The following is a 16,009-nucleotide window of genomic DNA, read 5'->3' as shown; positions in this document are numbered from 1 at the left end:
GTGGGGTTGATGTGCTGCGCAGTCGGGGTCGGATATGCCCCTCGTTTTCTCTCTCTCTCTCTCTCTCTCTCTCTCTCTCTCTCTCTCTCTCTCTCTCTCTCTCTCTCTCTCTCTCTCTCTCTCTCAATTTCTCACACACGCACTCAACTTAATTGGTTTAGTGGGACAGCAGAGACGCTAATCAATAACTGCATCGATATCTTCCCTTTCCAGCATGATGACTTCATCACAATGACGTCATTGCGTTGTCAAGATAATGCAATGGCGACTATTTCGGTTTATTAAAAAAAAAAAATCATCTTCACTTTCCACCAATCACACATGCGCGCGGACACGCGCACAGAAAGTGAAGATGTGCACACTTCAGCCCACAAGTCGGTTGCCATGGTTATTGCGTGTGCATAATTATGTCGTGGTGTCCACTTCCGGGCCAACGCCATGACAACCCCCTCCGCCCCCACCCCTTGCGTGTTGTAATTGTTTGCCGTTGTTTCTACACGGACCCGTTTCACTGACGGACAAATACAAGCGACAGCGGGAGGGGCTGACAGGGCAGCAGAGCAGATCAGCGATTGCAGTGGCAGCTTGCAATTTCTTACAGGTATTCCAAGATCGATTCCGGTCTCATTGTGTTGTGTTTGACTTGATTTGATTGGACATCGATTTGCATTTCAAATCCAGATGAACTTCATTGATTTGTTTTGGTTGACATGTGCAGGACTGAACACAACAGATTTGAGCCGATCACAGCTAAGGAATAAACTTGATGATTTATTTACAAGAGCGCTTTCATTCCAAGTCCATAACCATTTCGGGATTGAATAACCAAAATCAAATGGAAGAACAATCACGTCATTTTAAAAAGTGATTGGATTGTCATTGATTGGATTGTTGAGTAGGTCATGCTCCGCCCTCCTCCAGCTGCCACTGCTGCGGCAGTGAAGCGTCGCATATCGCCATGGCAACGTGACCTTTGACTCCTGATGGCTGGGCGGCGGACAGACACTGACCGACAGACACCTGGTACACACGTGCAGACTTCTGTGGGAACACACACACACACACACACACACACACACACACATAGCAAGTGTTAGCTTTAGCCGACGGGAACAAGAAAGTTCCACCTCAACACAGTTGAAGAAGCCCCTCGGAGTCCGTTTGGGCAATATCCACAGAAAAAGATGTCTCACCCCAAGGCTCCACTGTTGCGACCCCCCTGAGCCGTGACACTTCATGAGTCTGGGCGAGTCAGCGGTCCGAACCTCCGACATGTCCAGGCACAGCAGGCCAGACAGGATGAGCTGACCTTCGTCGTCGTACGTCCACTCCTGTGCGCACGCATCCACGTCAACACATCCAGCACCACCATCATGTCATGTTTCCACAAATTACCTGTTCAGGGTCGCCGGGGTCACAGGGTCTGAGCACCACGGTGTCGCCCTTGTGACTGACTCGTGTCTGCGCTACCAAACAACGTCTGCTGGCTACGTTGTGCAGCTGAGACGGGAAGCAGCTTTTATTTTTGACGCAAGTCAAAAGGAAGCCCGCCGGGCCAGACGACAAATCTTACCCGTCCTCGGCGCAGCACCCGGGGGCGCGCTGCCTTCTTGTTGCTAAGCAACGGCGGAGCCTGCAGCTTGTTGTTGATTTCGGGATACACGTTGTCCAGGTACCAGCCGAACGAGCGACACTGCAGACGTTTCCTCAGCGCTAAACGCTGGCTGATGTCGCCAAAGTCACGCTCGCGCAGCTCAGGACGCAGGGACAGGTAATGCTCCTGCAAAGGCAAAAGCCCCAGCATTTCTTCCTCTGATCTTCTTCCAAGTACTCTCCATCATTCACACTTAAGCTAGGCTGTTATGCTACAGCTGTTAGCTCCCTACTTTTACATGCAACATTGTCTGGTTGTTATGGTAACACCTGTAACCCCTGTGTGTGTGAATGTGTGTGTATACCTTGTAGTCATCCATCCAAACGTGAGCGAGGCGCAGGGAATTGTGGGCCATGGTGTCATGGCCGCCCGGGGAGCCGTAAGGTCGCCTTTTGCGGAAGATGTGACCAACGCGGGAACACGGAATGATCAGCAGCTCTCCGCCACACATCCAAATCTGAGATGAGCAGCAAAGAATCTTTTAGGAGATCCGAAATTGGCGGTTCACGCGCCGTGACCGACGCAAGCGGGCCGAGCCTCACCCTGAAGGAGATCTCCAGGTTCTCGCCGCCCCATATGTCCATGCCGGCGTCATACTGGCCCAGCTCGTTGAAGTAGTCCCTGTCCATTGCAAATAGACCGCCTGCCATGGTGGGAGACCTACGGGAGGGACCGGTCAGATGGGGTCGCGTCGACGAGGCCAGGCTTGGGCTGACGGCCTCCTTACCTGATGGGTGCGATGGCGCCCCGGGGCCCGGCCAGCTGGGTGGCTGGCACGGGGTCCCACTTGAAGTGCAACCCCCAGTTGAAGCCGCCGCGGACCACCGGGGATGGCGAGTAGGCCAGCGTGTCGGCAGAAATGATGTCGATGACGGGGCAAACCACCGCGTGGCGCTGCGACTGGATGGCCGCCAACAGGGGCTGCAACCATGCCTGGTTCACCTCACAGTGACTGTCCAGGAACACCAGAACCTCACCTGACACATGCACAGGTTGGGTGGTGGGTCAGCTAATTGAAGGTGGCGGAAAGTCACCAGCCTCACCGGTGGCGTGCTTGGCTCCGATCATGCGCCCTCGAATGAGTCCTTCTCTCTTCTGGTTCCGGAGCAGCTTGACATTTCGGGGCAGCTGCTCACGAACGTAACGGTCCAGGTCGTCCTTCAGCTCAGCTACAACCACAAACAACAGTAGCCATCACTTACTGAATTTGCCATTTGAGTTTCAGGTCACACTCATTTGTAACTTCCTTCCTGGAGCCTCAAACGAGGCGGCGCTCACCGAGCTCGCTGTGGTCGTCCACCAGGATGATCTCGTGGAGGAGGTGAGCCGGCGTCCGGTCCAACACGCTGTGGATCGTCCTGGTGAGAGCGGAGATGGCCTCATTGAAGAAGCAGATGACCACGCTGGCATACGGAAGATTCTTGGGATAGGTTTCATCAGCGCACCTGGAAACAGAACCGTGTCAATCGGCGGTCCGGAACCACGGGCCGGAAAGACGGGCGGCCCACCTGGAGTCCCTGGTGTCGGGCAGCTGGCGGCGAGGTCCGATGCGGCGCGAGATCAATACGTTGAAGGCGTGCTGACGGTAGCCGGCGTCCCGCACTTCCTGATCGGCTTGGTTGAAAATCATACCCATTTCTGGCAACAACCCGGCGGCACCCACGGCGTCCTCACCGACTCCCTGGCGGACAGGCCCCTCGGCGACGGCCCGGCGGCGCGGTCCGATCGGGTATCTGCCCAGACCCGGCTCGGCCGTCCGCGAGAAGTAAACGAGCAGGAGCAGGGCCCAGGCGGCTGACGTCACCACGCAGCCATAGCAGAAGTAGCGCAGCGGCACCAAAGCCATCGAGGCGCACGCAGCATCGCTTTATTTACATCACACTGCTTCACACACAGACACACACAAAACTTCAAATTTCTCTCTGCTTTATGCTTCAAACTTCAAGTGGCAGTGACAAAAAAAAAAAAAAATGCGGGAAGCAAGCATGTCAACTGTGCAAAGGAGTACTTTCAAAAGTAAAGCTCATCATTTAGTGTGACTAATAATAGTAAGGAAAACTTTAAAGTATGTTTTTGCGAATGGATGTTTGGTCATGCACAGACTATTGGGGAAAACAAAAATGGTTTGTTTCGTCCTCTAATTGCACCATTTACGCATACGACGCGTCATAATGCGCGTATATGCATGAATGATGTTTGAATGTTGTATTTTTGTTTGTGGAGCAGAAGTCATTTAATTCCATATAAAGCAAATTCATTGTTTGAACATGTTTGCACAAATGATGTTAGGGAACTCGTAAAAGACCTTGTGCGGTAAAACAAGGTGATGAAGCAAAGTCCATTCATAAAATGTCCTCACTCGTCCAACAACAAAAAACTCTCAGAAAGATTTGCTTTGAATATGCATTAACTAGTATGGTCATTAGAATCGTATTTTTATTTACAAATCATGTCGATTAGTGTGTAAAGAGCAATCGTTGTGATAAACCTATCAGACGCCATATGAAGAAACAAGTAAGAAAATGTCCCTTTTTATTCTTAAATGAGACTGCGTGGAGCCCTCAGATGAAATTATTCTTTAGGACATCAACGGCGAGAAGTGTCTCACATTTTGATCTTAAACGAGTTGCGGCGCACCACCAAATATGTACTTAACGTGTTGTCTAAACATGGAAAAGCTTGCAATATGTTTATCTCATATTAAACGTTCGAAGGCCGTCCGATAATGGAACCTAGCTAATGAAGCCAAACCCCGATCAATTCCCCTAAGGCTTTAGCAATTTTGTTAGCTCGCATGCCACAGGAGTTGTGATCACGTGATTCACTCACTGGCGTTCTTCAGCAGCCATCCGTCAAGGTTGTTCTTTTGAGCTATGTCCAAATTCACAGCCTACGTCCTCCTCGTCCAGTTCGAAGGCTGGGTCCTTCGCAGCCCTGGAAGCTCCGCCTCCGTGGACCGCATAAACCGTGACGAATTTGGAAATGGGGGGGGGGGGGGTAATAGCTCCGTACAAATTCGTAGCTAGCGTCCTTCAACGCACGACGGGATGGAGACCTGGCGTCATTTCCGGCGTGTCAAGACCGCACCGCTGTATTTGAGTGCAGTGCTTTATTTCTTCAGTTCTATGTTTGACACCTTCTGGCAGTTGTCTTTGTATGTTCTGAGTTTGTAAATAAATATTTAAAAAAAGTAATAATAACGTCGCCATGTAAACGAAGGCCAGTTTCATGACGGCATTCCCGTGTCACGTGACGTGCAATCGTCGCTCCGGAAATTACGTCATAGCGTCTAAAAATCGATTGAAAGACCGACCTTCAGAGGATGGAAACTGTGAATTTGGACACAGGGGTTGGTCAATCTTCCGTTCATGCGCACTGAGCGGAAAAGCTAACGAGACTGTGAAGTGCGTGGAAACCAGGGAGAGATATTTGTTTCTTTTGGGATCACGTTTTTTAATAAACCAGCAGACGTATGAGAGAGAAAACAGACAAACAAAGTATTGGTTTGCTCTTGTACGTTTGTCACTTACAGTCAACAAATATACAGCATATCAGCAACTTTTGGCTAAAGAGGGCTAATAAACAGCTCGCTGAATGGCCGAAGGCTCCTCAGGTAAATGATTTGAATTTACTCTCATTTCTCTAGTTGGTCTTTTGAGAGGATTTTTGTTGTTGTCAATAAATGACGAATTGCACGAATTCAAATGCTGCATGTACTTCGGTCGTTACTCTTGTTAGCTCGTTGTTGTTGAACTTTTTCCACAAGATGATTTGACGTTTTTATTGGACCGACATTTTGAAGTAGTATGATGATCGTATTCTGACGTGTTGTGTTGGGGTTTTACTATAACATATATATGCGACGACTTGCCCACGAACTTTGAAATCCCTCCCACTGAAAACGATCTGATTATTAACACAAAATTAATACATCATAGAGATTTTTTTTTCTGGACCGTTTTTCTCAAGGGTTAAATAATCATAGAAATGGACAACTGCGTCTGAACTAATTTCAAACAACCACCTACTTCGGGGGAAAAAAATCTTCCTTTAATAATTTCAGCATTATCAATGACGATTTCGGCAGTGTAGGGCTAAGCGTAAGTCAAAATGATGCCGTTTTTATTTTTAGAAGTGATATTTAATATTGTTATAATACCCAACTAACCTTATGTATGATCGTGTTTAATGGTTTGTTGTTGTTTTTTTCAGTGTGAGCAGTATTTAACACTGTTACCGTTGTGCTTGTAGACACAGCGGACCTCAATCCAGAGGGCTCATCGTATTCTAGAAAGCCAAACGATTACAAGTCTAGACGTGGTCAGTCGAGATTCAGCGGTGAGCGACGTTCAAGCGCTCCCTCTCAGCAGTACAGCCGCCCTCATCGCGACTTCCAACAGGCGGATGCTCATCGCCAACACGGGGATGAGGACGGCAGGAAACGAGGGCGAGGCCGACGGGAAGGAATCCGAACCGCCAATGAGAATTTTCACACCTCGCGCTGGCAAAGACCTTTCGCTGATGACCAGCTGGACTACGGACCCGATTTGCCGAACTGGCGGAGAGACGATGACTGTGGGGGTAGGAATTTGGAACAGAGGAAGTTTAAACATGAGAATCCCTGGCGAGGAGATGACCCTCATTTAAGGGAGAAGAACGGCGGCGTCAGGCGTCGGGCGCCGCATGATGAGACAGCAGAATGGGAAAGGGCCCGGCGCCCCACGGTGGCCGATCTCGACGCCCGTGGAGATCATCCCAAGAAACAGCCTGAACAGAAACGACGACACGGACCCATCAAGCCTCCCAAAGTGGCAGCACGGGGCGAGAGGGACTCAAATCGGGCGGCCGGTCGCCACGACGACCGCAGCAGACGACACCCGGGCGACCGTTCCGAAAGCCAGTGGAGTGCGCGTAACATGCCAGAAAGCAACGAAACCCAAACAGGTCGCCCAAACCCACCAAACACGCCTTGATTATTCTTTTATTAAAATAATTCATTTTACATATCAACAAAAGTGTTTTTATAAAGCTGTGGATGAATTGTGAGAATGTTAACCGTGATTAATGGACTAGCATGAATTCTTTGAAACCATTGTAAATCCGCACTTCAATTTTTTCAGGATGTCTGATCGAGCAGCTGTCGTCAGAGAAGTACGAGTGCATGGTGTGCTGCGACGTGGTCCGTCTGATGGCGCCCGTGTGGAGCTGCCACAGCTGCTTCCATGTCTTCCACCTGAACTGCATCAAGAAATGGGCGCGCTCACCCGCCTCCCAGGCAGACGGTGCGGTTTCACCAGCAACTTTACTATCAACCTACTTTCGCTATCAAGTGTTTTTCTAGATTTTTTTTTCCATTTATGTTAAGCAAAGAATCTGATGAATGTCTTTTCCCCCATTCTTTAACCTTAAACTGAATTAGAAGTCTTGCATCTTGCATGGCCGTATTATACTTGACTACTGCCATCTTTTGGCCATGATGGGTACTCCAGATGATGTAACCTGCTGAATTAGAATGGAAGTTTGTTCTGTATTGTTTTTCCACCATCAGCATACTTTTGCCCCGCAAATAACAAAAGAACAGCAGTGTTGTTGTTTTTTTTTTTGCTTCCCATGACTTTTATTTTGCTCCCTTTCAGATTCTACAGACGGCTGGCGTTGTCCCGCCTGTCAGAATGTTACACTCAAACACCCGTCCACCTACACTTGTTTCTGCGGTGAGTCTCTGATCATTCAAAGCGTCCATCTCGTGCAAAGTTTGTCTCACACAGTAAGATGATCCCGCTTTGTGCCGACAGGCAAAGTGACCAATCCTGAGTGGCAGCGCAGCGAGATCCCCCACAGTTGCGGCGACATGTGCGGGAAGAAGAGAAGCGGCGGCGACTGCAATCACCCTTGTAACATGTGAGCCACACGAAACAAACGCACCCCGTTGTCTCTCTCCCGTGCTACGCCCAAAATAAAAAATAAAAATGTCTTTATTATTTCCTCTGTCTAGCTTATGTCATCCGGGACCTTGTCCGCAGTGTCCAGCCTTTGTGACAAGATCCTGCATTTGTGGAAAAACGAGGTAGCACACACAAGCAAGCGTCCTGTGCTTTACCACCATTCTTCCCTTGTTCAATGCCGGATTTTGTCGCCCCCCCCCTTGGCAGTCAGCCCATGCGCTGCAGCCAGCCCTCGCTCCTCCGCTGCGGCGAGGCGTGCGGCGCCGTGCTCAACTGCGGCCGACACGCTTGTGCTCAGGTCTGCCATGGAGGGTCATGTCAGCCCTGTCAGCTGCGAGTCCGGCAAGGTGAGACTTTGAGACCGCCGTAAACACCAAAGTATGACTTATACGTCGCTTGCGCGCCTACTCCAGCCTGCTACTGTGGAGTCTCCACTCGTGAGATCCCCTGTGGCACAGATGAAGACGGATCGGACGCTTCGGGAGATTTCTCCTGCCAAAAGATTTGTGGAAAGTAAGTTGGAGTCTCTCTCTTTTTTTTTTTTCTTGTTTGCATTCATCCATTAAGACCACCCCGCTTTCGTCTCGCAGCATGTTAAACTGCGAAATTCATCGGTGCCAGCAGCCATGCCACCCCGGCTCGTGCCCGCCGTGCCCTCGCTCGCCCAGCGTGGTCAAGACCTGCCCCTGCGGCCAGACGCCTCTGGCTAAGCTGCTGGATCTGGGCTGCTTGGAGCGGAAAAGCTGCTCCGATCCAATCCCCTCCTGCGGGAAGACGTGCTCCTTCCCCCTGCCCTGTGGCTCCAATGGTATGACTCGAGCTACTATTATGTGGCTGCGCCAGTTGGCATGTTTTCTTCCCCAACTCAGCTCCTGCAAGGCATCCATTATCATTTTAAGCAGCAGAGGGCGCTGTTACCACTAAGCTATCAATCAAGTATTGTTTTGGGAGAGAGGGGGCAGTGTTAAGTATTTTGACAATTATCTGCTTTGAATGAAGCAACACAAATAGCGAGAAGTATTTGCCTTTTTTTTTTTTTTTTTTTTTACACGTTGCTTTGATTTTCAAATGGTCCACTCGGGTAGCTGATGCATCCATCCGTTTGTTTCAGACACCATCCACCAGTGTGACAAGCTGTGCCACGAGGGAACCTGCGGGCCTTGCTCCCTGACTTCCACCATCAGATGCCGATGTGCTTCCAAGACAAAAGTGACTGACAACGCACAGCTCCCCCTGTCTTGTGTTTTTAAAAACTGTTTTTCATTTTGCCAACTTCATTTGTATCACATTTCAGGAGGTGCCGTGTGCCACGATCAAAAGCGAAGGTAAGCTCAGACTTTCGCACCCCATCCGTCAACTTCAGTCTGTCCTTATCTCAAGCTCAACCAAAGTCAATTGAGTCTGTCGCTTTTCAGAAGAGCTGGTGTTCACCTGCGAAAAGCGCTGCAGCAAAAAACGCTCCTGCGGCCGACATAAGTGCGGCGAGCTGTGCTGCGTGGTGAGTTGTCATTGGGGATTGTTTTCGTGACTTTATTCATGTGAAAAGTTGAAGGCGGACTAAAAATAGTCGGTTAATTCAACAGTCAATCTGAAGTGCCGCAACGCTGCCATCTACTGGCGTGTGTGCGTCAGTTGAGCTTGAAATTCAAAGCGAGAAATGAAAACACGGGAGTCTTTGGGGTACGCACACACGCTCTCGTTTGCCTTTCACGCAGAGTGCGGAGCACAAGTGCCAGCTCATCTGCGGCTACAAACTCAACTGTGGCCTGCACCGCTGCCAGGAGCCTTGTCACCGTGGCAACTGTGAACCCTGCTGGCAGTCCGGTGAGTCACAGACAATTGTATTTTATCATCTTTATCTTTTTTTTAATTCTTTTTTGAGAGTCGTTTGCTCTGAATGTAAAGCGCCACGACCTTGGACTTCTTCCTGCTTTTTCTTTTCGACGTGATCCCAGGTTTTGACGAGCTGACGTGTCACTGCGGGGCTTCCGTGTTGTACCCGCCCATCCCGTGCGGCACAAGCCCGCCCGAGTGCAAGAACCTGTGTACCAGGAGACACGAGTGCGACCATCCCGGTAAAGCGTGTTACTAAAACACTTTATGATTGTTAACTTATTCACCGTTAACTTAAAAACTCAAGATGGGAGCCCACGTGGCGTCACAAGGGAGAAAATGCTTCACTTTGGCCTGATTAGCCACGCCAAAAAAAAAAAAAGTATCTGACTGGGTATTGAGTCACGACTGTGTTGGTCTTTCAGTGTTCCACAACTGCCACAGCGAGGAGAAGTGTCCCCCTTGCACCTATCTGACCGACAAGTGGTGCATGGGAAAGCACGAGGTGATGCCGTAGTTTCCAGAATTTGCTTTTCAAGCAAATTTGGTATATTTACGTGTGTGTGTGTGATGTTTTTTTTTTTTTTGAAGCAACGCAGCAACATCCCGTGCCACCTCAGAGACATTTCCTGCGGGCTAACCTGCAGCAAAACGTTGCCGTGTCAGATGCACCGCTGCAAGCGAATCTGCCACCGCGACGATTGCTCAACAGCGGCGGGCGGATGCGGCCAGCCGTGCGCGCTCCCCCGCCAGGATTGCGCCCATGCCTGCGCCGCCCCCTGCCACCCAGGCACTGCCTGCCCGCGTACCACCTGCACCGCTAAGGTAGAAAATTCCAAGGAGGATGCCTGCCGGGGAAGTGTTTCATCGTTGCGTCGTGCCCCCAGGTGGCGCTGCAGTGCGATTGCGGTCGACGGAAGGAAATGGTGTCGTGCGCCGAAGCTACCAGTTCCCATCAGAAGTCAGTTGAAATTCGGGAGGCTCCGCCCGTCGTATTCGCCGGATGTTGAAAGCTTTGCGTGTGGCAGGTACGCCGCCATCGCCGTGGCCAGCAAGCTGTCCGACTTGGGCGACTCCACGGACATGGGTCCGCTGCTAGCCAAGAAGGAGCTCAAGGAGAGCAGGTATCAAATGAGGGCAGGCGGACGGACGGACGGGCGTCGGTCTCACCTGGCTGAACTTTGCCCTTTAGGCTGGAATGCGACGAGGAGTGCGCCACGCTGGAGCGAAACAAGCGCCTGGCCGAAGCTTTGCAGATCGACCCCTCCTCGGATCCCTTCCGTGCGCGCTCCCCCTCTGTGTACAGCGCCAGCCTCAAAGAGGACGCAAGGTGCGTCTCCCGTTTGACCTTTGCACTCCCAGGTCACTAGGTATCATTCCTCTCTTTCAGGAAAGACTTGAAGTTTGTCTCAGGCGTCGAAGAGGCCATTAAGAATCTTGTGGAGCTTGTTTCCAAGGTGAGAAGTTCTAAACTCAAGGCAGCATTAAATACAGTTGGGAGGCTTAAGCTGATTTTCAAATGTTTTTTTTTTTGTTTGTTGTCGTTTAGGGCAAGCAGCCAAAGAGGAGCCACTGCTTCCAGCCCATGAACAGGGAGCGCCGGCGGATCGTTCACGAGCTGGCCGAGGTCTACGCCGTGGAGAGCGTCAGCTACGACAGCGAGCCCAAGCGCAACGTGGTCGTCACCGCGGTCAAGTATGTAGCAATCCCAAATGGGACATTACTAAGGGTCACTGTCATTTGCTTTAAGGTAAAAACGCAATTGAAATCAGAAATGCAATGCCCTCTCCTTCGTTACTTCCACTTGTTGTCAGGGGGAAGTCGCTGTGTCCAAAATGGACGCTGACCTCGTTGATTGAACGCGAGACCAGCGCCAGGGCCCCCGTGCCCATTGCTCACATCAAACAGGCCAGCAGCAGGTGGGTTCTTCCGCTTCTATCAGCAGGGCGCCATTTTGTAGCCCTCTTACAACACGCCCGTACAATTGTCCTCGTAGAGTCTCCGGCGCCACCACCTGGTCCAAGCTGGTCAAAGAAGAGCCGGTCGTTGATTATTTTGACGTGCAGGACTGAACAAAGAACGCAAAGAACGCTGTGGTAAATTTAAGCTTGCATGGATCCCGAATCAGATCTTGAATTTTGACATACAATACAATCGGAGATGTATAATTAAGTAATAAAGTGCGCTTTTCAAAACATCTCAAATAACTTCACACCAGAACTAATCCCATGAAACATTAGCTATAATACAATCGAAACTGTTCTTGTTTGCAACCACTTTTCACAAAAAAGGTGAAATAAAAGTTCTTGTCCTCTTTTGAGAGTATTTCTGCTCGTATACCGTTTTGAAGCGGGTGGGTGGATTCGAGTGGGCTGTTTGGGACATGAAAGCGGCGGTGAGTCACGCACAGCTGCTTATATCATTGTGTCAAATACTGGAAACGCAAGACAAAAAAAAAAAGAAAGAGTTTCTTTTTGCTTTTGTATTCACAGTCAGGGCCAGACATTTTGAGGCTCAAAACATAATTTGAAATGAAACCAACAAGCTTTTATTTTGACATCTAAATAAAGTCAACAGTCCTTTTTTTCAAGAGGCAGGAAAACTCAAAGCGGTTTGCAGCGTGGAAGCCGTCAACGAAAAACATCGGTGAACACCTGATTTCATACCAGGCGATGAGTATGCAACTGCAATTGAAACTAGGAAACGACTTTCCGTTCATTTCAACGTGGAAGAAAGTTTGGGGTGTTTTGGGTTACCAGCTTGGTCGTTGGAAGAAATCAAAAGTGGAATTTCAAGGCAACACAGGAATGTAAAATGTTTTGAGAGGCCTCTCAGTGTAATTCTGTGTGCACTTCTACAACAATATAAAATATGGTGTAGATATTTGTGCAAAGATGGAATTTCTAAACACATTTCCACGGGTGTACTTGAGAAGTATGCTGAATTGGATTATTTTTGCTTGTTTTTTTTTTTTTTTGGCCTTCCTGTGCCTCCAATTTTCTGCCCACCCTGTGGTTTTTTTCAATACCCCCCCTCTCCCCTAAAAAGAAAAAAAAACAGGCAGTCTCTTTGTGTCTGCCATTTGAGAATTTCAACCCCCCCCCCTCCAAAAAAAACAAAAAAAACGAGAGGTATTGCACTGTAAGCCGACAAAAAAAAAAAAAAAAGAAACGCAGCGAGCGAGAAAGCTGATCATTTGCCCACACTCCCTGCCATTGCTCATTTTTCATCCCATCGCTTCGCTCTCCTCTCCGGCGGCTGGTTGAAGCAAAAAAAAAAAAAAAGCGACCGCGCCTGCGCTCCTCTTCGCTTCCTTTCGCCGGAGACGCTTCACCAATCCCGGCTTGTGGTGGCTCCATCCCCGGCAGGGCCAGCAGCAACAGCAGTGGCAACATCCACTGATAGCCAAGTGACACGATCAAGTCTCATTCACTAGCATTTGCTGTTTTTTTGTTTTGTTTTTTTTTTTTGCTCTTGAAAAGCCTCGAGGAAGTTGAGGAAGGAGACCTGACTGAACCGGACCGGAGCGGACTGGACGACTGCACGCATCCGACACTTGGTGCTGTTGAGTCGGCCCCAAAAAAAAAACCCATCCGAGGTAGAGGATGGAGAGAAAGGTAACGGAGCTGACGTTCTTAGCTTCTTGACTATTATTAGCTCACTGCGGGGAGCTACATCGTGTAAACTGCTCCGTTAGGGCTTCTTTTTTTGGGGGGGGAGCTTTTGTTTTGCAGTGAAATGGGGATTTTTTGTCAAGAGTAAAATGGTGGTGTTTTGGCCTCGCTATAGCCGCATAGTGCAGGAGGCAGCAGGGGGGGTGTCGTGGGGGGGGGGGGGGGGGGGGGGGTAGATGAGTTCGTTGTGTCTGCATCATCAAGCGCCTTCCTCGCAGCTTCCGAGGCTCACCAGACAGACAGCAGCTTGTTAACCTTGACTGCCGATGAGGAAACGAGACACTTGAGCCTGGTGTGGAAGGAGGAAAGGGGGCTTGCTTGCTTGCTTGCCTGCTGACTGCTGGGCCTGTTGGTTCCGCCTGCTGGATTGGGCACGGTTCTCCATCCTATTTACACCCCCACCCCCCCTCAACTCATCTTGACAAAAAGTTTCACTCGAGTGAGTCGTTTGAATGGCACCAGATACTCTCTGGTCACTTTAGTTAGCACTTGCAACACTTTGGCTTATGTTGTCTCAAGCGCTTTCATACCTTGAGTGATTTTTTTGTTGTTGTGGGGGGGTTGTTTGGTTAATTTTGTGGATTTCTCTAATTGACACAAAAATACATTTAGCTTTGCTTCACCATTTTTAATTTGATATTTGTTAAATGGACTACATGTCATAGAGAAGTGACAACACAATGGAAAATTAGTTGAAATTAACTTCAATTATTGCTACTCCCTTTTAGATTAGCAGTGCATGCTGTTTTATTTTTTGGAGGATATTGAATAGGATATACAGAATTTTATTTTCATAACCAGAGCATACAGATGGCTTGGCTTGGCTTTGTGTACTTTCAAATGTTCAATTCTTTCATTTACAAACACGAGACTTTGAGATTTTATCTTTTACAAAGATGCTGTTCGCTTTGTTCAGTGTAGCTTTTGATGGGATTTGGAATGTGCTGAGGTCCCCCCCCCCCCCCTTGAGCTCCTGAGTTTGTCCCCCTGGAGCGTTAAAGCGGGCTTTTATTTTGTTTGTCAAATAGTAGGTCGGTCGTTACCCCGCTGGTCTCTGTATGTCTTACTTTCAGGCCTAAATGGACAATGGCGGCAATTCCCTCTTGAGGGCCAACCTGCTCAATGGCAGTTTGTTGCCATGGAAACAAAACAGCTTCTGGGGGGGAAAAAAAAACTGTAAACGTGATTGGTTTCCACTGAACAAACTTTAGTGTTGATAGAAATATTCCATGCTCCAATGGAGGCTATTAAAAAGTTCAAATTAAGCTGGTAGCTTGACTGATGAGTTTAATTCCTTTTCGAAGAGCGAGCTCTTTACTAAACGTACTCGCATCTCCGATCAAGTTCATCGTTTGAAATGCTGTCAAACCTAAACCTGGCTCTCGTCATATTAGCTGCTGTAGTTTGAAGCTGTTGCCATGGCGACAGCAAACCGGAAATGCCCTGGAGCAGGCTTTACATGCTTTGTCTGGCACACACACAAAAAAATACTTAACATTCCTCTTTATCCAAGTGGTCCACTTTTTGTATTGTGCTCACGATCTTGGCCGTTGTGGGATCTGCTTTGGGTTTTTGTACCTCCCCCATTTTGGGTTTTCAGCCTTTCGACGGCAGCCCAGGAGTTTCTTTTGTACGTGTGACAAAAGACACCTCCAAGTGGGATGCCGGGGCAAATCTCCCTTTTTTTTTTTTTTGGAACCAATTGAAGTGTTCAGAAAAGCTTCCAAGTGGTGAGAGGAGAATGTTTGGAAGATGAAGCCAAGGAAAACATTTCTCCTCATCATTCAACTCTCTCAACGTTGGGTGTTTTGTGCGTTATGCAAAGTGTTCATGCAACCATTGCTTTACTACTTGCGCCCCCTTTTGGCCATCCAATAACATAGGCCCCGCCCCCTTCTCCACCCCAACCCACCCCCAGGAGCACCCCCCCTTGTCTTTCCCACACTGGGACATTAGCATTTTTTTTTTTTCGTCCTGAGGTAGTCAGTGAGGGTCCAGCAAGGGGTGACTCTACGTACGACTGGGGCTTTGGGGGGGGGGGGGTCTCTCTTTTGCATGGTCCACTTGATCTCATGATTCTTCAGCGCCCGCGTGCCTCTTCCTGGGTGCGTTCACTTGTTCAACTTGTGTGAAAATACATTTTTCCAATCCACGATTCAAACCTTTCCAATGACGAACTATTTCCCCACATCCCACAAATTCCACATTTTCTGTCCAACATGTAATTTTCAGAATTCCTTTTTTGAACACGTCATTCATTCATTCTGCATCATCCAGCATTTCTGATCAGCGTAGTTGAAGCGGCGTGAATTGTCCGGCCACGTGGGGACGCAACACACTTGGCATTTCCCCCCCCCCCCCCCCTTCAATCCATCAAACTGCAGTTGCCAATTTTGTCCACAAGGGAGCGCACAGACACCCCTTTTACATGACGTCGTTGAATTGGCTGGTACTCGGGATTTGACACCTGAGCTTAACGCACTTGTGAAGGCTAAAAAAAAAATGGCAGGTTTGACCAGCAAAGGAAGGCCACCTCTTTGAAAATGTTATCAATGAATTAAGCTACATTATGCTTGGATTCATATATGAATTCATTTCACTTTATTTTTTTTAGCAAATATAAAAAAGAATGAGGATAAGCGGTTTGGATGATTTCTCCGAGCAACAAAAGGAGCCCTGCCTCTTTAATTTTAAAACACCTCTCTCTTTTTTTTTGGTGCGCTGGCGACCTCCGACTCGGTCACCCCATCATTGGAGCACTTCCCAAAGTGTCCCTTATCCCCCCCCCCCACACACACACACACTTTTTCCTTGCTGTGCGCGCGCGCGTTTGTGTGCGCGCGTCGCATGCCTTCTTATCTTACCAACGGAATGCAACGCAACAGCTGCGCAGGAGGGGCAGG

The 16,009-nt window shown here is 49.0% G+C and overlaps 2 protein-coding genes across 4 annotated transcripts; one reads left to right on the top strand and one right to left on the bottom strand.

The window, feature by feature from the left end:
* Positions 1–647: 647 nt before the first annotated feature.
* galnt11 (UDP-N-acetyl-alpha-D-galactosamine:polypeptide N-acetylgalactosaminyltransferase 11 (GalNAc-T11)) lies at positions 648–4,624 on the bottom strand. 2 transcript variants are annotated; one of them, XM_085939641.1, is made up of 11 exons: positions 4,484–4,600; positions 3,163–3,535; positions 2,933–3,099; positions 2,698–2,823; positions 2,382–2,631; positions 2,197–2,314; positions 1,959–2,111; positions 1,574–1,780; positions 1,396–1,500; positions 1,194–1,331; positions 648–1,041 (listed from the first exon to the last, which is right to left on the bottom strand). In XM_085939641.1, the coding sequence occupies exons 2-11, from the start codon at positions 3,498–3,500 to the stop codon at positions 901–903; spliced, it is 1,743 nt and encodes a 580-aa protein (XP_085795767.1). In that variant the 5' UTR covers positions 3,501–3,535; positions 4,484–4,600; the 3' UTR covers positions 648–900. The 2 variants fall into 2 exon arrangements, with proteins under 2 accessions (XP_085795767.1, XP_085795766.1); XM_085939640.1 differs by having other exon boundaries at positions 694–1,041; positions 3,163–3,538; positions 4,484–4,624.
* A 311-nt stretch (positions 4,625–4,935) lies between these two features.
* On the top strand, positions 4,936–11,747 carry nfx1 (nuclear transcription factor, X-box binding 1). 2 transcript variants are annotated; one of them, XR_015069131.1, is made up of 23 exons: positions 4,936–5,267; positions 5,906–6,598; positions 6,775–6,936; positions 7,291–7,368; positions 7,450–7,555; positions 7,650–7,721; positions 7,807–7,946; positions 8,013–8,112; positions 8,190–8,407; positions 8,711–8,808; positions 8,894–8,924; positions 9,015–9,097; positions 9,315–9,423; positions 9,555–9,674; positions 9,858–9,937; positions 10,024–10,257; positions 10,320–10,393; positions 10,461–10,556; positions 10,625–10,762; positions 10,823–10,889; positions 10,982–11,182; positions 11,247–11,351; positions 11,429–11,747. XR_015069131.1 is itself a non-coding variant. In XM_085938681.1 (23 exons), the coding sequence occupies exons 1-23, from the start codon at positions 5,249–5,251 to the stop codon at positions 11,502–11,504; spliced, it is 3,045 nt and encodes a 1,014-aa protein (XP_085794807.1). In that variant the 5' UTR covers positions 4,942–5,248; the 3' UTR covers positions 11,505–11,747. The 2 variants fall into 2 exon arrangements, 1 of the variants encoding a protein (XP_085794807.1); XM_085938681.1 differs by having other exon boundaries at positions 4,942–5,267; positions 10,982–11,127.
* The last annotated feature ends 4,262 nt before the right edge of the window (positions 11,748–16,009 follow it).

Source organism: Syngnathus leptorhynchus, chromosome 19 (assembly GCF_054491065.1).
Source record: "Syngnathus leptorhynchus isolate UIUO chromosome 19, UIUO_Slep, whole genome shotgun sequence".
NCBI classification, from domain to species: Eukaryota; Metazoa; Chordata; class Actinopteri; order Syngnathiformes; family Syngnathidae; genus Syngnathus; species Syngnathus leptorhynchus.
Note: the sequence above shows the minus strand (reverse complement) of the source record. Positions and strands in the feature narration are given on the sequence as shown.